The sequence below is a fragment of the Eptatretus burgeri genome, chromosome 10 (genome assembly GCF_056783735.1).
Source record: "Eptatretus burgeri isolate ZD-2024b chromosome 10, Ebu_testis_v1, whole genome shotgun sequence".
Classification (NCBI taxonomy): domain Eukaryota; kingdom Metazoa; phylum Chordata; class Myxini; order Myxiniformes; family Myxinidae; genus Eptatretus; species Eptatretus burgeri.
Genome location: NC_140970.1, coordinates 30363878 through 30387934, shown reverse-complemented (window position 1 = coordinate 30387934; position 24057 = coordinate 30363878). Strand labels below are relative to the sequence as shown.

The 24057-nt window shown below is 44.0% G+C and overlaps 2 protein-coding genes across 3 annotated transcripts in view; one reads left to right on the top strand and one right to left on the bottom strand.

Annotated features, from left to right (window-relative positions):
* Positions 1–24057, top strand: part of LOC147018208 (uncharacterized) — a 239752-nt gene that overhangs the window by 52590 nt on the left and 163105 nt on the right. The gene's annotated exons all lie outside the window — the stretch shown is intronic.
* LOC147018210 (E3 ubiquitin-protein ligase BRE1B-like) overlaps positions 71–24057 on the bottom strand; it is a 61542-nt gene continuing 37555 nt past the window's right edge. For both annotated transcript variants that reach the window (XM_085897680.1, XM_085897681.1), the window contains exons 9-19: positions 19363–19542; positions 19124–19259; positions 10453–10574; positions 9778–10223; positions 9046–9163; positions 8217–8366; positions 5826–6038; positions 5534–5663; positions 4221–4357; positions 847–948; positions 71–502 (exon numbers count right to left, since the gene is read on the bottom strand). In XM_085897680.1, coding sequence (XP_085753806.1) covers positions 326–502; positions 847–948; positions 4221–4357; positions 5534–5663; positions 5826–6038; positions 8217–8366; positions 9046–9163; positions 9778–10223; positions 10453–10574; positions 19124–19259; positions 19363–19542 — 1911 coding nt within the window. In that variant the 3' untranslated portion in view covers positions 71–325. The remainder of the gene's footprint in view (positions 503–846; positions 949–4220; positions 4358–5533; positions 5664–5825; positions 6039–8216; positions 8367–9045; positions 9164–9777; positions 10224–10452; positions 10575–19123; positions 19260–19362; positions 19543–24057) is intronic.

Below are 24057 nucleotides of genomic sequence, written 5' to 3'. Positions count from 1 at the left end.
ATGTGACCACATTGGACACAAGTGTACTCTTCGAAGAGTGCGATAGAAAAGACAAAGCTGAAGCATGATCTGTAGTGACTATGTACAAAAGGTTGGTTTATTTCTGATTATGTGAGGAAAGAAGACAGACTAAACAGATGTTGTTCATAAGGACAACAGGAATGGATGTGAAATGGACGTGCTCCCTTCCCATCAGAAATCATGCAACCTCGTCACCTCAGCTGAACATCCTCATTCTTCTTCAAGCAATGCCAGCTGCACTAAATGAGAAACTGGTCGATTCAATCACAAAGCTTACCCTCGCACCTCTGTCCTCACCCATGCCCTATCCGATGTAGATGCGATGAAAGTCATTGGCCCCGAAGGCTGCATTGCATTTCGGACATTTTCTCTGGCGGGTGTCGTAGCGCGTTTTGACGCACTCGAAGCAAAACACGTGGAAACACTTCATGAGCACGGCGTCTTTCTTCCTCGCGTTACAACATGGACACGTCAGCTTAGCCTGCCGAGGGAAGAAAAATACCAAGGACATGGTACCATTGCTTTATAAAAAGGACAAAAAATGTGGACGACTCACAATCCCATCTAATCTACGAGCCACATGCTCGGTTCTAATGCAAGAAAGGCGACTGCACTTCTTCAAAGACGTCTGATATTAAGAATGATTAATCAACTACAAACCCCAAATTCCCTCCAAGCTGCACTTTTGGTCACAAGGTTTGAATATTTTACTCGATAACCTACATTCACCAATGGCTTTACTGTCACATTGTTGCAGTAAGCAAACAATCATATTTGGACACGGAATCAGAAGTCATGGGTGAGTTTACAGCTCATCTTGCTCACCTTGTATTCCTTGATCTCTTCCATCAGTATTTCATCAGCATTAGCAAACACCTCCACTTTTTTCTGCTTTTCCACCTTTCGTCGCAACTTTGAGATATCCTCCTGCGAAGCCAAACAAAAGCCTTTTGTCATTAAGAATAAACAGTCATGACTTGGACACTATGGAAAATATGGTGGAAAAAGAATTTTAAACCAGCGAGTAGAAAGAAATAAAAGGCTTGTAAGAAATTAAAAATAATTTTTTTTAAAAAAAGCAAACACGATAAAGTACAAAACTATTGAGTGAAGATGAACAGTGATCTCTCAGGTGGAGTGGCTTGTCCATATTATCACATGCAGGCCAAGGCCATTAGTGGACAATGTGTACTTTTACATGAATTACAAGGAAAGTGGACAAGTCAACACAGATGAGATTTGCACCTGGAATCTCTTTCATCGGGTATACTCTCAGATGGAAACAACAACCCAATCCCTTAAGGGGTTTTTAAGCTCTGCAACAACAAAAGGGGGAAAAAGTAACTAAAAGCAACCACAGTTTAAAACGAGAACGGCACTCGGTAGAGCGCATACCTCCTCCAGGCTGAACAGTTTCCGTTTTGTATTCCCACCGATAGGCCGGATCTGAATCCGGACCTGAACCAAAATCTAATCGGCCTGTTCTTGTCACCTACCCAACTCATCCACCAGGTTTTGTCACAATCTGTCCACAACTTGAGATATCGTGCTGTTTATCGTTTTTGGCCCTAAAACTCAATGGTCACTAAACCAAAAAAAACCCCAACAAAACATCGGGATCTTCACCAAAATCAAATAAATTCGTCCTTGTCACACACCAAACCTGTCCAAGTTTCGTCGAAAGCTGTCAACATTTTGCAATATCCTGTCCACAGACAAACAACCAGACAAACAGGTGAAACTGTAGCCATCATCCACCTTCTTGGTGGAGGTAAACAATAATAGTAATAATATTGCGAACACTGCCACATGAGTGGAGGCAAAGAAACAAAGTGCCGAGCCGAGGCTAAGGCGTTAAAGAAAAGTAATGGGAGATAGAGATGTATTAGAAGCACATGTATTCATAGTTGCATCATAGGCACTCGTACAAACAATTGTTCATGGTAAGAGGTATTGTTGGTAAGCATTTTTTGTATACATAGTTGAGCCTTGTGGAAGAGCCAGAATTCGTACACTGAACATATCCAAGACAAAAGGAACAGTTGAGGGAGGGGGAACACTAATAGCAGAGTGGAAGGCCAAGATAGAGGCAGTTTGAATAAATGAGGGGAAGGACAGGAGGCATTGGGTGGAAAACATGGATACAGAAGGAAACTCTCAGGAGGGAAGACTGGAAATTTGGAAGGAGGAGGGATTGGGGTGGGTTAACAAGGGAAGAAGATATGGTTTTGGATTTCGGACAATCTGACATTGTGGTGAACAGCTATCTTGAAGACCTAGAGGGAAGAATGCGATTGAAGAGAACATGAAATTGGTTCCACAGGTGGGAGAAAAGAGGAATGAATGAATGAGTGGAGGTGAGCAGTAATCCTGGATGTGGGTAGTTTAACCAGAAGGGGGTTAACAGAGACACCAACGACCTGTCTGTGATGGCAAAGTGATAGACCCATCGACTCAGCTTCCTCACAAGAGATTCCAATAATCTTGAAGGCCTTGGTTTCCACAGCATCAAGCTGAGCAAGGTGTGAGGCAGGGGAGCCAGCCCAGAGGGGAGAGCAGTACTCCATCAAGCTGTGGATGAAGGCCTTGTCGGTGGATGAGAGTTCAGGTGCGCCAAAAAAGAACTTTATACAACGGAGGATGCCCAGTCGGTGGCTGGCTTTGGAGGCCAGCATTGAAATGTGGTTTGCCCAAGAATGATCATGGCTGACAGTGAGACCCAGGAGTTTGAAGGACTGAACTTCCTCAAGAGGATTGTTAAGTAAGGAGATGGTGGGGGGGGGGCATTGCCAGATGCTCCTTTTGGAAAGAGTGAGATTTGTTATGATTGAAAGACATATTCCAAGTGTTTGACCATTTTGTGATTTTGCCAATGTCTGAAGAGAGAGAAGAGGCTGCAGCCTTCCTATCTGAAGGATGAGGGATGTCATGGCAGAGTGGAGTAATCAACAAATAGACAGTGGATTTTCTAGAGATTCATAGATCATTTATGAATATCACAAATAGGACTGGGCCCAGAACACTGTCTTGGTGCACTCCAGCCTTGACACGGAGAAGAGATGAAAGGATTCTGTTGAGTGCCACACGTTGGCTACGAGAGTCGAGTCGGCCCTCGATGCCATTTGAGAGTAAGCCAGACTGTATCAAAAGCACGAGATATTTCCAGAGAGACGGTCCTGCTCTCATGTCTGACATTGAGAGCTTCCATCCGTTTTTGGGTGAGTACAAGCAGCATGTCCAAGGTGGAGTCTGAAACCAAATTGGTGATGTGAGATGAGGTTGTTGGAGAAAATGAAGGATTTAATAATCAACTGTGATGATGGTTTCCATGACCTTGCTGATTATTGCAAGTAAGCTGATAGGTCTGCAGTTAAGAGGATTAGTTCTGCACCTTTTTAAAGCAACGCAGTCATGTTGGTGGATGTCCAAGCAGATGAAAGATGTCCTTGTGCAAATGACAGGGTAAAAAGGGCACATAGAAGAGGGGAAAGAGCAGCAGAGCAGGATTTTAGAACACGTGAGCCGATGCCGTTCGGTCCAGTTGCACAGAGTCGATGGTTGTCAGAAACTTCTCCACCTCCTCAGGTGCAAAAGACACATCGTCCAAGAGCAGATGGGTACCGAGAGAGGGACTCGAGACACAAGATTTGGAAGCAAACACAGAATTGTGGCATTCAGACTTTTCATGGGCAGAATCGGCTGTGGTGACATTTGAAGAGGGAAGGGATGGAAGGGGAGCATACTCCTGAGACAGACTTAACAAGGTACCACCAGGTCTTATAGGGGTGGGGGACAAGTGAAGGGGTTTAAAGTTGAAGAGGAGTTGGGAGACGAGTTAAAGTTGAGGGAGGGGTTTGTGAGAGGGGAGAGTCTCTCAACTCTTCCCTCCCTCACAACTCCTTCTCCCCCCCACACCACAACAAATAAGCATTATTGGATTGCAACCATTTCATTGAGCACTGGTGATCAATGCCCTGCTAAAAACATTTGCCACATCAATCATTCAAAATGTTTCATTTTTTTTTTTTTGGTGAATAGGATCAAAACTTTCTGGTTGGAATCCCAAAATAGTTTTGAGTATGATGCAGATATAATTGTGGAGGAAGTAGTTTTGAATGCTGCCTTGTTTCATTATCTCTGGCTTTCCCAATCTCAACATCAAACATAAAACTAACTTCATCCTTTCTTATTCAGCTCACCTGAGCACGTTTGAGGTTAAAACTTTCCTTCTCACGAGCAGCACGAGTATCTGCCACCGAAACCTGTGCCTCGCGCATCCGTCCCTGTGAGTGATCGAGCCCCACCCGCAACTCCTCAGCCTGCTGGGCAGCCTCTACTGCCTATTTAAATGAGGTTGGGGAGAGGGAGAGAGCAGGGAATGGGGAGGAATACGAGGGAACCGTATGAATGTTAGCGTATAAAAGACGCCAAGAGTGAATTTTGTGAAATTCAAATACCACAACTTTCTGATGTGAACTTTCAAACAATAAATCTATATTATAAAAGGAGCCCTGTCTGTCTGTGTTTGGCGTGTTATAACTTGAGAACCGACTAACAGATCTAAATGAATCCAATGACCGTGGATTCAGGGAACTCCTGAGAAGGTTCGAGACACAAAAAAAAAATAAAGGTAGTTTTGAACATGGATGCTACATGGGCACACGTGGCAAAACTGTAAATGCCAACTTGCGACGCTGGTTATCCCCACATGGAGAGCAGGATCTACAAGGAATCTTTTTTTTTTGTTGTTGTTGTTCTTGCCCCATAGGTTAGTCAATGCAGCAGATTGGTATTCCCGTCAGCGAAGCGATGGGACTTGTATGCTCGGAATTATAATTCACAAGATGGCCACAACGACCTTCCTCAACGTCACAAATCAAATTGGAATTATGGGTTCAGCAGCCAAGTGACATGGCGTTCAGCTCGTAATAACGGTTGGCATCAGCTGAATCCACAAGTGACGTGCTCGGTTATAGTGGAAGAAACAAGAAAGAATAACAAGCATTTATCAATGGCTCGCTTCGCCAGGGTATATCGATTCCAGTAGATGTGAGAACCAGTGTGGATTCACCGACTCGCTCACTGCACAGAACATTTCAGGAGCGGGTGCAGCTCAGGAGGAATGAATGGACAATCCCTGAAGGCAATGGTTCTGAAATTCTTTTGTTGAGACTCTTACAAATTTACAATTAAAAATTCGGATTAAAGATACATTTTTATCATTTACCATTCTATTTGAAATGTAAAATTTACAACATATTATTTTATTTCTGTGCAAAGCAGGGTGTGTGTGATGTAATCTTTGAAGTACCGTTGAATGTACGATATCGATTGCATTAGATCGTCGAGACTCCAGAACTTTGACAAAATATAGATGTATTCAAGTCACAAAATCAATGTATGGTTAAATCGGACTAAAATGTTATTGCTAAGTTGAATGTAACATTGTTGTGGTTACATTAGTCAACTTTGTTGAAGTGTGCTTAAACCCATGGGGTGCAAACAACTGGACTGGCCTTGCGTTTGTGCAGTTCAAGCGCGTGGCTTCGCAGGGACAACTCTTTCTCGAGAGTCAGAGCGCTGCTCTGTAGGAGCCGCTCCTTCTCTTCCAACCGACGAACTACGGCCAATTCTGCTTCCACCTGGAGCAAAAGGCAGTACTAGTCGAGCGCTGGACGCTGCACAATGATTCACATACACATGTGTTACTCCGCGTCGAACTCCCCAATCACTCCAGCAAAATTTGCAAAACCAAGTCATCGTTCTCCACATCCCATCTGTACTACTTGACAATCATTCCCCACCTGCGTTTTTAGAGTGGAGACTTGGTCCGAAAGCTCGTCTTTCTCTTCCCTTAGTAACTTATGGATCTGGTTGGCCTTGATGCGCTCAGACATCAGTTTGAAGTTAGCGTCATCCTTTTCCCGCAGTTGCTGCAGCAATCTGATGTTCTGTTCCTGCATGTCCTCGAAAGCCTGACCCGTCACATCCATCTCAGCCAGTAACGCCTCCTCCTCCTGGATGAGAAGTGTGCAAGGCCATTATTAACAAGAGCGAGCATTGCTTTGCAATCCACGTCCCCTACCAGTCCCAATTAATGTTCGGGAGATAATATATTTGCCTTTCAGGTACGCTCAAGCGAATACCAGAACCAAAACTAGAAGGGCACTCGGTAGAGCGCATACCTCCACCACGTAATGCCTGATCCACGAGAACATATCGGGCCCAATCGATTTTTGAAATATCATGCTATACAGTACGATATCATTTTTGGCCCTGTCTCTCAATGGGGAAGAATCATTCAAAAATTAAATAATTCTCATATCCAGATCCGGATCCGGATCTTCAGCAAAATCGAATTATTTCGTCCTTGTGACACACCCAACATGGCCACCAAGTTTCATCCGAATCTGTCCACAAGTTTTTGAGACGTCGTGCTATATATCGTTTTTGGCCCTATCTCTCAACGGTGAAGAATCACTGAAAATTCTTGTAGTCGGATCCAGATCCGGTCTTCACCAAAATTTAATCAATTCTTCCTTGTCACACACCCAACATGTCCAAGTTTCATCCGAATCTGTCCACAACGTTTTGAGATATCGTGCAATTTATTGTTTTCAGCCCCATCTCTCAATGGTGAAGAATCACTTAAGGCATTCTAGTCATCGGATCCGGATCTTCACCCAAATCTAATCAATTCGTCCTTGTCGCACACCAAACCTGCCCACCAAAATTTCATCCGGATCCGTCCACAACTTTTTGAGATATCCTGCACACACAGACAGACAGACAGACGAACCAAGGCAAACAGATAGAAAGGGGTGAAAACATCGTTGGCGGAGGTAATGAAGAAGACCCTCTCCAACTCACCGTGTTTTGTTCATTTCTTGACTTTGCCTATTTCAGATTAACAATAATCCGATGTACATACATGAAGCAAAAAACATGCGTACGACTTATGTGCATGTATAATACATCATGGTGATATACCTAGGATAATTTCAATAGCAATGGGCCATGGACTAACACCCAGGCCGAAGACCCGAGGCCTGCCGGTCTGCACCGCTTCGTGCAATGGCAGTGCATGATTTTATAGGGGTGGAGTCAGGCCAGCTGTACAGTCAATTGGGTTTAAAGCAGTGGGGTGGAGTCGGCAGCTGAACACTGACCCATGATGTGATATTTAATGTTTAAAAAGGGCATGACTGAACAATTGACGAAACTCCCTGAAACTCGAACTTGTTCTGTAACTTATTATAATAAAAGCCAAATACCAAGTTTCAGTTGAAGATGTTGAAGGGTATGGGAATAAAAGTCTGAAAAACCACAGGTGGAACGGACAGACGGAGAGCAAACCAACAGTCCACTCTTGTGAAAACGGGAGGGGACTAAAAACTAGCATGGACCCTTGGAACATCCGTGCAATGTAAAATGTGACTTGAAGTCCTCAACTCCCCCCCACCCCCCCACTCCCACAAACCCTATGTCCTCAACCTCTGCTTCCCTACCCCAACCCCAAGTCCTCACTCTCCCCCTCCCAACCCTAAGACTTCATCCCCTCCCCACGTCAAGCCTCCAAACCCCCTCCCCACCTGTTATGGTCTCCTGTCCAACTCACAATCCCACGAGATATGCAGAAAAGATATGTGACCACGAGCAGATTAATTGTGCAAATAAATGACCTGAAAGCAATTATCTTTTTTGTCATGTATATCTACACACACGTCACAAAAAGTAAATTATGACCTCGGACAAAGACCTTTCTAACAACAAGGCCTGGGTTTACGCCCTGCTTGAGAGAATGCCACATATTTATTTGGCTGGTGTACAAGGCAACAGACCGCTGCCTTGATCGCTGAAGCCTATCTTCATAATACCCATGACACCGATCTGCATCTTTTAAGTCACTTTGGTCGTTTTACAACGAAGGGACAACTTGGAAGGCATGGCAATTGTGAATATGACGGCTCCGAAAAGGTTTACAACTTCGCACAGCAGTAAGCCCCAACCTAGCGACCGGATGTTCCTCCTCCCCAAAGTGGAAGTTATGGGTGGAGTCAGGCGAAGTGTGCAACCAATGCGTGAAACAGAATGTTACAGGCAGATGGATGAACAAGCATATTGTTATAATAATGGATGATTAAACTGCATCGAAGAAGAAATGCGATGCCGATGACTCTTTTAATCCTCCCCACCTGCTTGGTGGCCGCAAGCTTCTTTTGCAAATGCTCGATGGTCTCCTCTGCTCCTCGAATCCTCCTCACGGCATCCTCCTCAGCCACACGCTTTGACTCCCTCCTCGAGTTTTCCTCCAACTCCTTAATTCTTCCCCGCAACTCTTCCAACTGCACACATGGAATGGTGGACTCACTTTCTGCAAGTTTCCTCCGTGTACTTTCTCCACTGGAGTGTCGAAGGTGCACAAAGTAGCTTGTTCATACATCGCATGTAAAACCAGAACGGCACTCGGGAGAGTGCATACCTCTGCCAGGCTTTACGTTTTGTATCTCACCGATAGGCCGGATCTGGATCTGGACCTCGACCAAATCTAATTGACCTGTTCTCGTCACCAAACCAACTCATCCACAACTTTTTGAAAAAAAAAAATCATGCCATATATCGTTTTTGGCCCCATCTTTCAATGGGTGAGGAATCACTTAAACTATAGTATCTGCATGCGGATCTTCACCAATATCTAATCAACTCGTCCTGATCACACATCCAACCTGTCCACCAAATTTCGTCCAAATCCATCCACAACTTTTCGGGATATCCTGCTGCCAGGCAAACGGACAGAAGGATGAAAACTATCTCCGTCCACCTTTGGTGGTGGAGGTAATAACGATTGAAATAGAAATATAATTCCAGGCCCTGTCGTCCAGATTGTCCATGTGACCCAAATTTCAAACTCCATTGAAATTTACTCCCTCTAACTGTCCTTTGAAGAATGCGCTAAAGTAATGGATGGTTAAAAAGGTGGACGATTTGGAAGTAGAGCAGTGGAAAAACATCGACGGCAATTGCCTCCGCTTTGGTGCGTCGCTCTGCAGCCATGAATGCCACTCTGTCTCTCTGCTCCTTGGGCACAGCCTTGTACATGTCCAGCAACAGTCGTAACTCCTTCTGGCTTTCTTGAGACTTTCTGAAAACAAACACAAAATAAATTTAAGCGTTAGACATATGATGTCTCCAAATGATGAAAGCGAATCGCAAGGTTGGGTGAACTGCTCGGTGGATGGGGCACTGAAGGTTCTCATAAAGATGCGACATATCATGGGCTTGGCAAAAAAAAGAGAAAAAAGCAACAAGCAGTGTGCAGACAAGGAAATGGATCGGCAGAGCCCAGAGGTAGTGTACCCACTTCTGAGTTGTCTAATCTGAACTGGATTCCTGACCCGACTATAAACTGCCGTCCAGCAGGCATGGTGCCGCAGAAGTGAGCATGCAGTCCTTCAGAAGGGATGTTAAGCAGGCTGTTCCATCTCGTAACTTTAGCTTGTGGGGTTTGTGCATGTTAAAGATCCCATGGTACGTTTTGAAGACCAAGATATTGTTCACAAGTACCACTGGTCAAATTCCAAATTTCTGCTCTGAGGGTAAATACGTTGGAATGCTAACGAGCTAATTTTTCCCCATTTTTAACATTTCATTTCTGCAATAGAGTGGTAAAATGAAAGATCCTTGTGGATAACTTGGACTAATTGGCAGGTGTGCTTGAGGTGTTAATGAAGGCATTACAACATCCTCATCCCTTACTTGAGCTCTGCACGCAGCTGCTTCACAGTGTCCACCTCCTTTTTCTTCATGTCGTCATCTCTCGTTGAACTTCCTTTGTCCCTCTCTTTCTCCTTGTCTTTATCTTTGTCCTTCTCCCTATCCCTGTCTCTCTCTTTCTCCTTTTCCTTCTCTTCTTCCACACCTGTAGTCCCAGAAGACCCAGCGGTGTCACTGCCCTTCTCCCTCTTCCCTCCTGAAGGAGCGTGCGAGTGATGTGATGATTGCGGAGCAACCGATGGAGTGGTGTCCTCAGCAGCCTCTCGTTTTCCAGGCAAAGCAGCCTCTCGTTTTCCAGGCAAAGCACCCTCAGACGTCCCTGCCATGCTTGGCTCTGTTTTACGGGTATCTTCTGTGGGATGCTGGGTGCTTTGCTGGGATGGCGCAGATCCTCCATGAGAAGCCGTTGCAGCATTTTGGGCCTTGAGCTGCCGATTGAAAACAAGACAGTCATTGCAACCACCCATTCAATCACATTTGCACATGCATTATGTAGTGACAGCACACGTTTCCTCATGGTTGACTATGAGATCACAACTACAACTTATTCTGTGGCTACACTTGTTGAGACAGAGAAAAGAAGAATTTAGCCCAGAAGCCCCAAGTTACTTCCGACACTCAACTGCTATGTAGAAAACCAGTGGAGTGGAAACGTGCCTTGCTGAGGTCAGACATTGCCTCGCGTAGTTTACGCTTGTAACGTAGAACCTCGCCCTTCAGCTGGTGATTGTGGTTCTGCAAGCTGCTGATGAGGTGCCGCATCTCACGATTAATTGGTCCTTAACACGGGAGAGTGGTAGAAGGACAAGGTAAAGAAACAGGCTATGTCATAAAATGTGCAAGCGGGTAAGATGCGTGCATGCTGAAACATATCTCAAAAACTTTCCAACATTTACATTTCCATTCCGAATGCACGACAAAAACAAAAACAACTAGAACTGCCACTTTATAACTGCTGGCAGTGATGACCGGGTACCCAGTCCGTCCGCCTTTGATACAACATGGGACTTTCTGCAGATGACAGTCGCAAAGTTTCGCATTCATGGGGAAAGTGGTTCCAGAAAAAACATTATTGAAGAGTGATGCAAACAGAGGCCTGCTTCGATATGGCGTGGGACTGAAGAGCTGCGAACCGGGCAGCAAAAAGCGTTCAATTTCCTTATTACTGGCGAACAGATTCAAATAATTAAATAATTCTGGCTGCCAAACCGTGTGACCGATCAGGTTGAAATTTTAAACTTTTGTTTCTCATGTCGGCTAAATTAGAAATTTGAAGTTTCGTATATATAGAAGCAGTGGTTCCAGAGTAAACATTAATTAATATTTATCCTTCAATCCAAGATGGCGGCCAAACCATGTGACTTGTGATGTCATAATTTTCACCACATGTGCAAACACAATCGTAGACGATAAGTGCAAATTTTCGCTTCGCTAGGTTAAGCAGTTCCAGAGAAAACATTATTTAATATTTTTCTTAAAACCAACATGGCTGCCAAACCCTGGGCCCGATCCCGTTGAAATTTCAAACCCTCATTCCGCATGACTGTTGCACCATAAAGGTGATGTTTCACATTTATTGATGCAGTAGTACCAGAGTAAACATTAATTAATATTTTTCCTTCAATCCAATATGGCTGCCAAACGTTGCATCGTACCTCAAAAAGGGGGTGGGAACTTTTATTCGTCATGGAGAGGCGGTCATAGTGGTCGAGTTTCGCCTGATCTGTTCAGTCGTTTCAGAAAAAGACGTTTGAAGATATTGTTTTTCAATCCAAGATGGCTGACGAACCATGTGACCTATGACATCAGAAATTTATATTCTGCTTCCAACTGGGTATTGGAACACGTTTGTGAAGTTTCGTGTTAATCGGTAAAGGTGCGTTTTCTATCCAAGATGGCCGCCAAACCATGTGACGTCTGACGTCATAATTTTTATCATGCGTGCATACTGCCCTCTCGATGATAATTACAAATTTTTGATTCGTTTGGTTAAGCGGTTCCAGAGAAAACATTATTTAATATTTTTCTTAAATCCAAGATGGCGGCCAAACCATGTGACTTATGAATTCGAAATTAACAAACTTATATCGCCTTACTCTCCCGAATATATTTCTGAAATCTCCCTTCAGTGGAACAGCTTCTGGAGAAGAAGATGTTTGAAGGTTTTAGGGTTTTTTCAAGATGGCCGCCAAAACCATGTGACCGATCAAGAAGAAATTAACAAACTTGAGAAAGGATCTCATGGGGAATATATCTGTGAAGTTTCGTCTTAATCTGTCTTGCCCTTCTGGAGAAGAAGATTTTTAAAATTTATTCATTTTCAATCCAAGATGGCTGCCGAACCTTGTGACCTATGATATCATAAATTTAAATTCTGCTTTCCATCGTCGACCCGAACAAGTGTGTGAAGTTTCGTGAAAATCGGATAAGGTCTATTTTTCTATCCAAGATGGCCGCCAAACCATGTGACTTCTGAGGTAAAAATTTTTTACCATGTATGCAGACTTGAGGGAGGAAGGCACTTGCAAATTTTCGCTTCGATGGCTTATGAAATACCAGAGAAAACATTATTTAATATTTTTCTTAAATCCAACATGGCGGCCAAACCATGTGACCTATCACTTTGAAATTAACAAACTTGCATCGCATACATGTCCCGAATATAGTTGTGAAATCTCGCCTTCATGGGACCAGCGCTTCTGGAGAAGAAGATGTTTGAAGGTTTTAGGGTTTTTTCAAGATGGCCGCCAAACCATGTGACGTATCAACAACAAATTAACAAACTTGAAAGAGGACCTCAGGGGGAATGTGCCTGTAAAGTTTCGGCTTAATCTGTCCAGCCCTTCTGGAGAAGAAGATTTAAAAAAAAAAATATTTCAAAACAACATGGCGGCCGAATTACGTCACCGATGACGACAAAATATTTTTTTTCTACGATGAATTTTTGTGTAGATGACGCTCAAGAAATTTCAAATTTTTGCCATGTGGCGTTCTACTTGACGAATTTTCACTGGGATACCTCTTCACCGATGACGTCACGAAAAATCACACGTATTCCCGAGAGGGAGCTTGTTAAAATGTATGAAGCGAAATTTTTTTTACCCTAGAAGATTTCAGAGATACAGAGCTCCAAAGTTTTTCTGTTTTTTCAAGATGGCGCCCGTACCACGTGACCTATGACGTCATAATTATCAATTATGTATGCTATCAAAAAAGATACATATTTGGTGAAAATTTTGTGTCGATTGGTCTTACCATTTCTGAGAAAATGGCATTTAAAGCGAAAAAATTTGGAAATTTTGCAAATTTACGGCGGAAGAAAAATAATAATAACTAGAACTGCCACTTTATAACTGCTGGCAGTGATGACCGGGTACCCAGTCCGTCCGCCTTTGACACAACTGACACAACGTGAGACTTAAATCATAGTCGCAAAGTTTCGCATTTATCGGATAAGCGGTGCCAGAGAAAACATTATTTAATGGTGATACAAACACAGGCCTGCTTCGAGACGGCGCGGAACAGACGAGTTACGAACCGGGCAGCACAAAGCGTTCAATTTCCTTATTACTGGCGACCAGATTCAAATAATTAAATAATTCTGGCTGCCAAACCACACGGCCGATCAGGTTGAAATTTTAAACTTTTGTTTCCCATGTCGCCTAAATTATAAATATGAAGTTTCGCATATATAGAAGTAGTGGTTCCAGAGTAAACATGAATTAATATTTATCCTTCAATCTAAGATGGCGGCCAAACCATGTGACTTGTGACCTCATAATTTTTACCATGTATGCAGATATCATGGAGGATGACAGACGCAAATTTTCGCTTCGATAGGTTAAGCAGTTCCAGAGAAAACATTATTTAATATTTTTCTTAAATTCAACATGGCTGCCAAACCATGTGACCTATCAATTAGAAATTAACAAACTTGTATTCCCTACTCATGTGCAATAGGGGTGTGAAGTTTCCCTTGATCAGATCAGGTGTTCTGGAGAAGAAGATGTTTGAAGGTTTTAAGGTAAATTCAAGATGGCCGCCAAACCATGTGACCAATCAAGAACAAATTAACAAACTTGAGAAAGGACCTCATGGGGAATAGATGTGTGAAGTTTCGGCTTAATCTGTCTTGCCTTTCTGGAGAAGAAGATTTTAAAATTTATTCATTTTCAATCCAAGATGGCTGACGAACCATGTGACCTATGACATCAGAAATTTATATTCTGCTTCCAACTGGGTATTGGAACACGTTTGTAAAGTTTCGTGTTAATCGGTAAAGGTGCGTTTTTCTATCCAAGATGGCCGCTTAAACCATGTGACGTGTGACGTCATAATTTTTACCATGCCTGCATACTGCCGGCTAGATGATAATTTCAAATTTTGGATTCGTTTGGTTAAGCGGTTCCAGAGAAAACATTATTTAATATTTTTCTTAAATCCAAGATGGCGGCCAAACCATGTGACTTATCAATTCGAAATTAACAAACTTATATCGGCTTCCTATCCCGAATATAGTTCTGAAATCTCGCCTTCATTGGGCCAACGCTTCTGGAGAAGAAGATGTTTGAAGGTTTTCGGGTTTTTTCAAGATGGCCGCCAAACCATGTGACCGATCAAGAACAAATTAACAAACTTGAGAAAGGACCTCATGGGGAATATATGTGTGAAGTTTCGTCTTAATCTATATTGCCCTTCTGGAGAAGAAGATTTTTAAAATTTATTCATTTTCAATCCAAGATGGCTGCCGAACCTTGTGACCAATGATATCATAAATTTAAATTCTGCTTTCCCTCGTGGAACCGAACAAATGTGTGAAGTTTCGTGTAAATCGGATAAGGTCTATTTTTCTATCCAAGATGGCCGCCAAACCATGTGACTTCTGAGGTAAAATTTTTTTATCGTGTATGCAGACTTGAGGGAGGAAGGTACTTGCAAATTTTCGCTTCGATGGCTTATGAAATACCAGAGAAAACATTATTTAATATTTTTCTTAAATCCAAGATGGCGGCCAAACCATGTGACCTATCACTTTGAAATTAACAAACTTGCATCGCATACATGTCACAAATATAGTTCTGAAATCTCGCCTTCATTGGACCAGCGCTTCTGGAGAAGAAGATGTTTGAAGGTTTTAAGGTTTTTTCAAGATGGCCGCCAAACCATGTGACGTATCAACAACAAATTAACAAACTTGAAAGAGGACCTCAGGGGGAATGTGCCTGTAAAGTTTCGCCTCAATCTGCACAGCCGTTCTGGAGAAGAAGATTTTAAAAAAAAAACACTAAAAAACAAGATGGCGGCCGAATTACGTCATCGATGACGTCAAAAAAAACATTTTTGACGATGAATTTTGGTGTAGATGACGCTCAGAATTTTTCAGATTTTTCCTATATGGCGTTCTACTTGACGAATTTTCACCGGTATATCGCTTCACCTATGACGTCACGAAAAATCACACCTGTTCCCCAGAGGGAGCTTAGTAAAATGTATCAAACGAAAAAATTTTCCGTTGCACGGTTTCCGAGATACAGATGTCCAAAGTTTATCGCTTTTTTCAAGATGGCGACCGTACCACGTGACCAATGACGTCATAATTATAACGTGATTGTGCTATCAAAAAAGATACATACTATGGTGAAAATTTCCTGTCGATCGGACTTAGTGTTCCAGAGAAAATGATTTTTAAAGCGAAAAAGGGTGCAAAATGCCGGCGGAAAAATAATAATAATAATAATAATGCGTAATAATAATAATAATAAACAGAAGGAAAACAATAGGGTACCCTGTACTCACAGGGTACCCTAATAAACAGAAGAAAAACAATAGGTTATCCAGTCCATTTGACTGGATACCCTAAAAACAAACTAGAGGGGGATCACTCGGTAGAGTGCAAAACCTCCGCCGCCAATAGTGCTGGGTCACTTAAGTGAACCTGATATCCTATTCATTGTAGGTCAAAACGGATCAGACTCCACTGAACCACGATTGAATAAACTAAACTAGATTGACGCGCATGTAGAAATGGCCAAAAAAAAAAAAAAAATCGAAATTTTTTTGAAAAAAAAGTTGCAAATTTCTTTTTTTCTCTAACAATTTTTTTAGGGGGTTGGAAATCACTTAAAACATGTAGAAATGCAAAAAAAAAAAATTCAAATATTTTTCAAATAAAATCGAAATTTTTTTGAAAAAAAGTTGCAAATTTTTTTATTTCTCTAACAAATTTATTTATTTTTGGTTGGAAATCACTTAAAACATGCAGAAATGCAAAAACAAAAATTCAAATATTTTTTCAAAATCGCTGCCATAGCGGCCATATTGGACTTTGGACCAAGTCCAAAATGTAATGGCATGATCCTTGGACCATACCTAATCCCCCCACCAAGTTTCGTCGAAATCCGTCCAGGAGTTTTTCCGTAATACTGTTCACAAACAAACAAACAAACAAACAAGCAGTCATAGACTGGTACTTACAAAATCGTCAACTTGACCTCTGACCTCGTCTAATAAAAGCTGTCTCTAGAGAAGGTAGCGAAGCAAACCAGAAGTTTCTACGATGATTCTGTACCAAACCATCAAAAATCGAATATTTGACCTCACTGTGACCTTGACCTTTGACCGATTTTGACCAAAATCTAATCAGCACAAGCCATCACCCTCCTGAATCACGTGGTGTAATTTGACATTGGTAGCTTCTTCCGTTCTCGAGTTATCGTGCCTACAAACAAACAAACGAAAGGCATCAATATACTTACGAAATCTTAGATTTCGTAAGTCACAAACAATCAGACAAGGGTGAAAACAGTAACCTCCGTCCATCTTCGATGGCGGAGGTTAAACATTTTTCCCCAGATTCTAACGCCATATCGAAAACGTTCATGTTGACAAGTAAGAACAAGTGGTGTCACTACTCAGTACCTTTGACCTAAATAACACAAATTAAAACTAGAAGGACACTCGGTAGAGCGCATACCTCCACCACGTAATGCCTGATCCACGAGAACATATCGGGCCCAATACATTTTTGAAATAGCATGCTATATATCGGGCCCAATACATTTTTGAAATAGCATGCTATACAGTACTAGATCGTTTTTGACCCTGTCTCTCAATGGTGAAGAATCACTTGAAAAATTATGTAATTCTCGGATCCAGATCTGGATTAGGATTTTCACCAAAATCGAATCAATTCGTCCTTGCCACACACCCAACCTGCCCACCAAGTTTCGTCCGAATCCGTCCACAACTTTTTGAGATATCGTGCTAGATATCGTTTTTGGCCCTCTCAATGGTGAAGAATCACTTTTTAAAATTCTAGTATCCGGATCCACATTTTCACAAAAATTGCATCAGTTCGTCCTTGTCACACACCAAACCTGCCCACCAAATTTCATCCGGATCTGTCTGCAACTTTTTGAGATATTCTGCACACAGACAAACAAACAGAGGGGTGAAAACATAACCTCTTTCACCTTCGGTGGCAGAGGTAATAATGTGGATATAACGCAAGTTTTGGGTAAATCAGATTAAAACGCAAGTTCATGGGAAAACCGACTATGGACCACACTGTGCGAAGTGAAAAACCAAATTTATTGGTTCACTTGGAAAAATTTTGGTCAGTCAACACTTATCATTCCCGTCTGAGCATTTAGAACATGGTGTCACAATCCCATTTCAAACCCAAAACACCATGTTGATTTGTTCAAAGTCTCCTGTCTTTGTAATTCATGTTAAAGCATGTCATTGTCCTCCATGGATCTCCGAACATATTGTTGTGGATTCTCACCACTCCGGCGTGCGGACGACCGCTTGTAGCTAATTGCAGCCGTGCGACCACCGACCATGGCAATCCAGTCGCAGCTTTCGGATCAACGCCAAAATCCAGCTACGGGTGTGTTTTTAACCACACCATAAATCAGCCAACTCTTCTGTCCACGTGCGACAGGGTTGATCGCCGAATTGTCGATTTACCTAATTATTCGCGCAGACAGAAATGCCGGGGATTTACACCTCGACGGGACCCGTACGGACACGAGCCGCTTTAAGCAGCTCGCGCCGTTTGCGATTGCCGAGCGGTTTATTATCGCCAAGCCCCGTCGGACTCGATTATCTTATCGGCTATTAAAAACCAGCTATTATTCCGAACGCAATAACGGCAGCTCAATAGAGGAAGGGACGCAACGAGCAGGTGAATATTCAAACAATGACATTTATTCATACACGTATGCAAGCAATGGGGGTAAGGGACAAGACACGAACAAAAAGACCTACAGCTGTTCTATTACGTAATGTACAGACACTTAACAGTTCTACTTATAGGACAAGGCGCCACAGACTTCCATGCAAAAAAACCCCAGAAAAGAACAGGGAGAACTGGGTCCGTAGGCCTTTAATGTTCCTCGGAGCCGGGATGACCGCAAGGCTCTGAGAGGCCGTGTAGGTTACCCTCGTGGTGACTCGCTGGGCCCTGGTTCAGCGACCCTCGGTGTGTCCGCCCGCACTCGACCGATACTCCACCAGCTCCCGACTCCACTCCCGACTCCAACGGCACCTCCGACAACGCCTCCAACGGAGCCTCGAACGACCAAGGAGACCCAGGAGAGAGAGACCCTCTCACCCACTCGCCAACCAACAGCTGCCAACTCCCTCCTCAACTGCCTTCTCGGCGCAACTCCCTTCTCGACTCAACTGCCAAAACGAACCTCAACCTGAGGTCTTCGCTTTCTCTCTCCTCCACTCTCTCGGCGCTCCAACGCGGGGCTTTTTATCGCCTCGGGGCGTTTGCCCCTCCCTTCTCGGCGCGCGGGGGAAAATTCCGGGAGAGATCTGGTTGATCTTGTACGGTGCATACTTTTAACAGTCACTTCTGTTTACCCGGGAGTGATGGAGTTGTTTCTCTTCGTCGATATGCCGTTGTTTGTGGAGATGTTGGCGGTTGTGGAGAAGGTGGTGAGGAGATGTTGTTTAAAATAACAATAGGAAAGAATAACACTACCTCAAAGGTTCACAGCCCGGCTCATGAATAAATCCCGTTAGACATCGGTGGGGAAATCTATCTGGACAAACACTTATCGACATAACTGATCTTCGGGGAACCTGAATGGTGTTCTGTGAATTTCCACAACCGTAACACTATGTATCCTGCATGTATACATGTACAAGCTCATTCCTGAGCCTTGGATCACTAAAAATAAATAAGGATTTTAATTTTTACTTTTAAATGATGCCATCACAACACAAGGAACGTTATTTGTGCATGGGGTATGGTGCACACATGAGAGGAAAAGCGTTAGAAGTGTAAATGCAACATGCGCAGGGCGATGGGTACCAGCCTGTTCGTTTGCAGCAAGGTTCTGCTCAAACTCGATGCGCAGCATCTCATACTCCTTGCGCACCTGTGCCAGTGCATCCTCCAGCTGTATGACCTCTGTGCGAAGCTTCTTTTGCAACTGGAGTTCATCACTCTAAAATTGAGAAGAACAGGTTAGTATATGATACAAGCCGGCAGAGAAAAACTAAAGAGCAGGCGCACGCGCACACTCTCAAGCTCCATATCACCCTCTCTACCTCCATGTGCTCTATCTGGCGAAGTTGAGTGTTCTTGGTGCAACTCAGCAAGCTCCGTGCTTCTCCCAACTGAGTCTTCAGCTGTAGGCTCTCTCCATACAGCACGGAAAACTGAGACTGAAGGCATCGGTACTCAGGGGTCTCCTTCACGACTTCCTCTGGAAGGCTGCGCAACTCAAGCTGGAAAGAGTGAGATGAGGCGGAAAGGTAACACAGCATATTGTTGACTCCCACCTGACTCATCTCCCTTTAGCGCATGAACAGCTAAATTTGTGATGAACACAAACAAATTAACCCCACACATACTTAAGATCATCCGTCACAGAAGTAGAGGAAATAATTTACTGAACTCATAATAACTGCTTCCCCCAGGAACTAAATATGGTGTCAGTGAATCTATTGCACTATGCCAAGTCTACAGAGGAAAACTGTAAGTACACAAGCAGAGGAGAGGAAAGCAGAAGTCTTACGCATGCTTTTCTAAATTGATATATATATATATATATATATATATATATATATATATATTTACGATATAGATGGAGGAATTATAAGAAAGTTAAGATTGAATAGAGTTGTTTGGTTCGTGGACGTGTAGGAGACATCTCGATGTAAATGAAGTGGGGAAACTGTGAGCTTAAGTGTTACATTTCACCACATGGGGGTGGTGCGAGGGATAAAGGATAATTTCCCCCCGTATGTGATTGCGCCCTGTGACCTATTCCTACGTTTTTGTATTTACAAGTCAACGAACCATGAAGGAGATGCCTTTTTATACCAACAACGACCATAACCGCAAGCAAGCCATGCATGCCGAGCAGGCAGAGGCCCTGCCTTCGCAGGTTTCGTGCGAGCAAGCCACGCCTCGGAGGTGGTACTGTTGTTCGGTGTGACATGGAAGAGTGATTGGGAGCGAACGCACGAGTTTGGGGTGAGGGATGCAGTTGTAGTCGTCGAGGAACGTGGCTAGGACAGAGGACCTTGCTTTGCTCTCCTCTCGGCACGACAAAATGGCTTTCCTTTGATGCATGAAGAAGACGGTGTGATTCTCGTGTTCATGCCGAGGAGCATTGGCTCGAGTGGTGGAGCAAGATACTGGCCATTGGCTCTTGGTTGGGTCGTGAGAGACGGACCTCAAAGCCTCGTGTATGTCACCGAAGGGGAGGCGCCATTCTGCATATCGGCAAGAGTGCCGCGTATTGGCAAGCGCGATCTACGAAGAAGCTGCACGGTGGTCTCTGAGCCCCGGTGTTGAATACTGCTCACAAATTGCCTGGGGTACGTTTTCCCACTGCAAGAGCACGCCATTTTGGGCGCATCCATATGTGTAGGATGAAGCGCCTCGATCCCAAAGCTCCACAGAGACCATCCCTGGACCAAGCTAAGTGCCAGGTTAAAGGGAGGATTTTCATTTATTTTGTTTCCCCCTTATCTGGATTTAAGTCTGTGTGTAGAGGCGCCTCGACTTTAGACTTCAATTTATCTCACGATTATTATTACATTTTAATTATTACCCTTGTAAATATTTATATTTTCATTAAATCCCAGCGTTTATTTTAAGTTGCTGTGTCCGTGTATTTGTCGTGGGGTTCGAGTATAAACCCCCTTGTGCATCCATCTGTGCCTCCGCTGCTCCGTAAGTGCCATGCTCTGCCCCTCCCGCGCACATGATAATCTCTGAGGATAAACGTGTCCACCTCCGAAGGAAAAACCGCTCGGCTGGCTGGTGTTAGCCGCCCGTCCACCACAAATTGGGTTGGGGTTTAACTTAACCACTACGTCCGTGACATATATGTATGTATGTATGTATGTATGTATGTATATTGTTGCGGGCCAGAGGTCGGGTGAGAAGACCACGAGGTGGGGAAAGCTATCTCGGTTCCCACCAGACTCCCCAGAATTGTCGACCGTCGTACAATGATAATTCCGTGACGCGGCAGGTCGCTTAACCCACCGTGGACGCCAATAACTCAACCGCGTGACCTCGGGTCCTCCAGTCGATGGGTTAATCGGGTTACATAATTAATCATGTGGTTTAATTACCGGGGAACAAGGCCTCGGTACGCCTTGTTCGAAGCGGATCACTCTACCTGTCTTCCGGACTGGATCACTTTACCGGATTGGATGCAGCCGAGCGACACTGCCAAGGACTTACCGGCTAAAAGGAACGGATCGTTGGGAATACAGTCCCGGCTAAGCTTGGATTCGGACCATGCTGGATCAATGCAAGAAAAGACCATAAGGAGCAGGGAACATTCCTAATAATGATTTATTTACAATGGGCGAGGAAAGGTATGTGTTACGACAGAGATTTATTGGGGTGTGTTGTGCAGAGATAGGGGAGAGAGGTGTGGTGCAGCAAATAAACAGCCAACTTACAAAAGGGGACACAGAGCAGACTTAACACGAAATTAATAACAATAATAATGATAACGATCTTCTGCAGTCTTACTTGAGTAGACAGGCACCAGGACACACACAACACACAGACAAAGAAAACCTGATGAAGACAAAGTTTTGAACCAGGAAGGGAAAGGAGTTGAGGTTATGATATTGGTATGTTTATGCTTGATAGCACGACGCGTCACAATACGTTTCGGGGGGTGCGGGGGGGATGCTCCGTGGTACGGTACCCGACAGTGGGCACGTCATCTCTGGCTTCAGCCGCGTGTTCAGACCGTGTTCATGAAGGAGGAGCTTGAGTGGAGAAGGGGCGGGGTCCAGAGTGCGAGGATGGAGGGACAGGCGGGACCAGGTTGGCGGGTGGGGTTGATGTCGTGTGGGCGGAGACAAGGGTGCAGAGTTCGGGCAGCAGGAGGCGGGTCGTGGCGGTGTCGACGAGGCAAGGCGAGAGTGGGAGAGAGGCGGAGAAAGAGAAAAAGAAAGGCGGAGGGACTGCTCTGACCTTTATAGGACTTGCAGCTCGGGGGGAGGGGCATGCCGAATGGAAACGTCATCACCTGGATTGGGCGCTCCGATTGGCCCCGATCCCTCACATGGCCCACCAACTTTGGCCGGAAACCACCTCACTTCGTTTCCGGCAAGGCCATCCCAGACAGGGGGAATATTCCGCTCCGATCCCATGATATGACATGAATCGCTCACACCGAAATTGGCACGCGAATCGTCCTGAAAAAAAACCCCGGGCCATGCCCTGGCAACCGGCCGAGATTCCCGCATGCCCGCTCGGGTGCCTGACCAGTGCCGATCAGCGCGCACACTCCGCACACCAACGTGGTCCGCACTGTACATTCCCCGGCTCGATCGTAGCTTCGCTGGCAGTAGAGACGAGAAGACGTTCATCATCCGTGGACAGTCCGCTGCTGCCAGCGACGGCCGAAGGTACATCGTTATGGATAAATCCATGCACGTTTCACAAGCGGAGTACGTGTCTGCTTTCGAGCACATTCCATACAGTACGCGCGGTTCGGCCATTACACACGTGGCCAGCGCTCGCGTTCACATGACTCCGCTAGCGTGTGCGCAGGGCGAACACCAATATGTGTCGGATATTGAGGTTGAAAAGGAACGAGCCGCTTCTACTCCGCACACTCGTATCCCACCCAACATGGCTTTGAGTCGTCTTTATCGGCCTCCGTACGCGTTTCGTGCAGCGTGGATGTCGTGCTGGCTGTGTTTCCTGTTTTGTGAAAAACACCATTCGTGCAGCCTCTTAAGAGGTGTTCATTCGTTTGCCTTTTTAATGCAACCGGCAATCCTCCGCAGACCATCGGAAGCCCGAGTCGATAATCCCGCACTGCCAAGCGCACTACATGACTCGCCACACACGCCGGGCCCAGGGCTTGCCCGGGAATGAGGATCTCTGTGCAGCAGTTTCCTCACAGCGGCGCCGCACGCGCTGGCCTCCATAAGGCCCGACCTTACAGCGAAGGCGCACGTGGCTAATTTACCTCAGGAATAATCAGAGAAAAAGAAGAGTAGGGACGAAATGAAGGAGAAAATGATTTAAGCAAACCTAGCTATTAGATCATCGCAACGCACTCCCTTGTTGTCCCGCTAAACAAAAGGAAAGACTATCTACAGGTATAATAATGGAATAACTGTCTTGGGACACCTATCTGTTATATTGTTGCAGTTCTCGGAACCGCATGCATATATATATATATATATATATATATATATATATATATATATATATATATATATATATATATATATATATATATATATATATATATATATATATATATATATATATATATATATATATATATATATATATATACATACATACACATATGAAGACCACAAGGGGAAAACCAGAGATGTCACTTTTTATAAATTTCAGGGTTATTGCACCTGCCAATAGTTGGCAACATAAGGTTTCCTCTCACAATATTACTTTAACAAATAACCAGGGGTGTCACATAATTTATATGGTATAAAGTTTAGCCGTGCAATGAAAAAACAAGTTTGTCAAAGCTGAACAAGTAGAAACCTAGAGTTGTCAGTACTTTACTCCTGGTTATCTCCCTTTCATTCATGTTGACTGTTCCACCATAATATTCAGAGTTGAGAAACTAAAAAATGAAAGGTTGTAAAACTTTCACAGCATAAACTCTGAGCACTACAATAGCCTATTTGGTTATATCATGGGCTCCGTAGTTGGTGCATATCGTGGTTCAAGCCTGGTCAAACCTTTATTGTGACTTTTATGGGACCCACGCCGTGGCT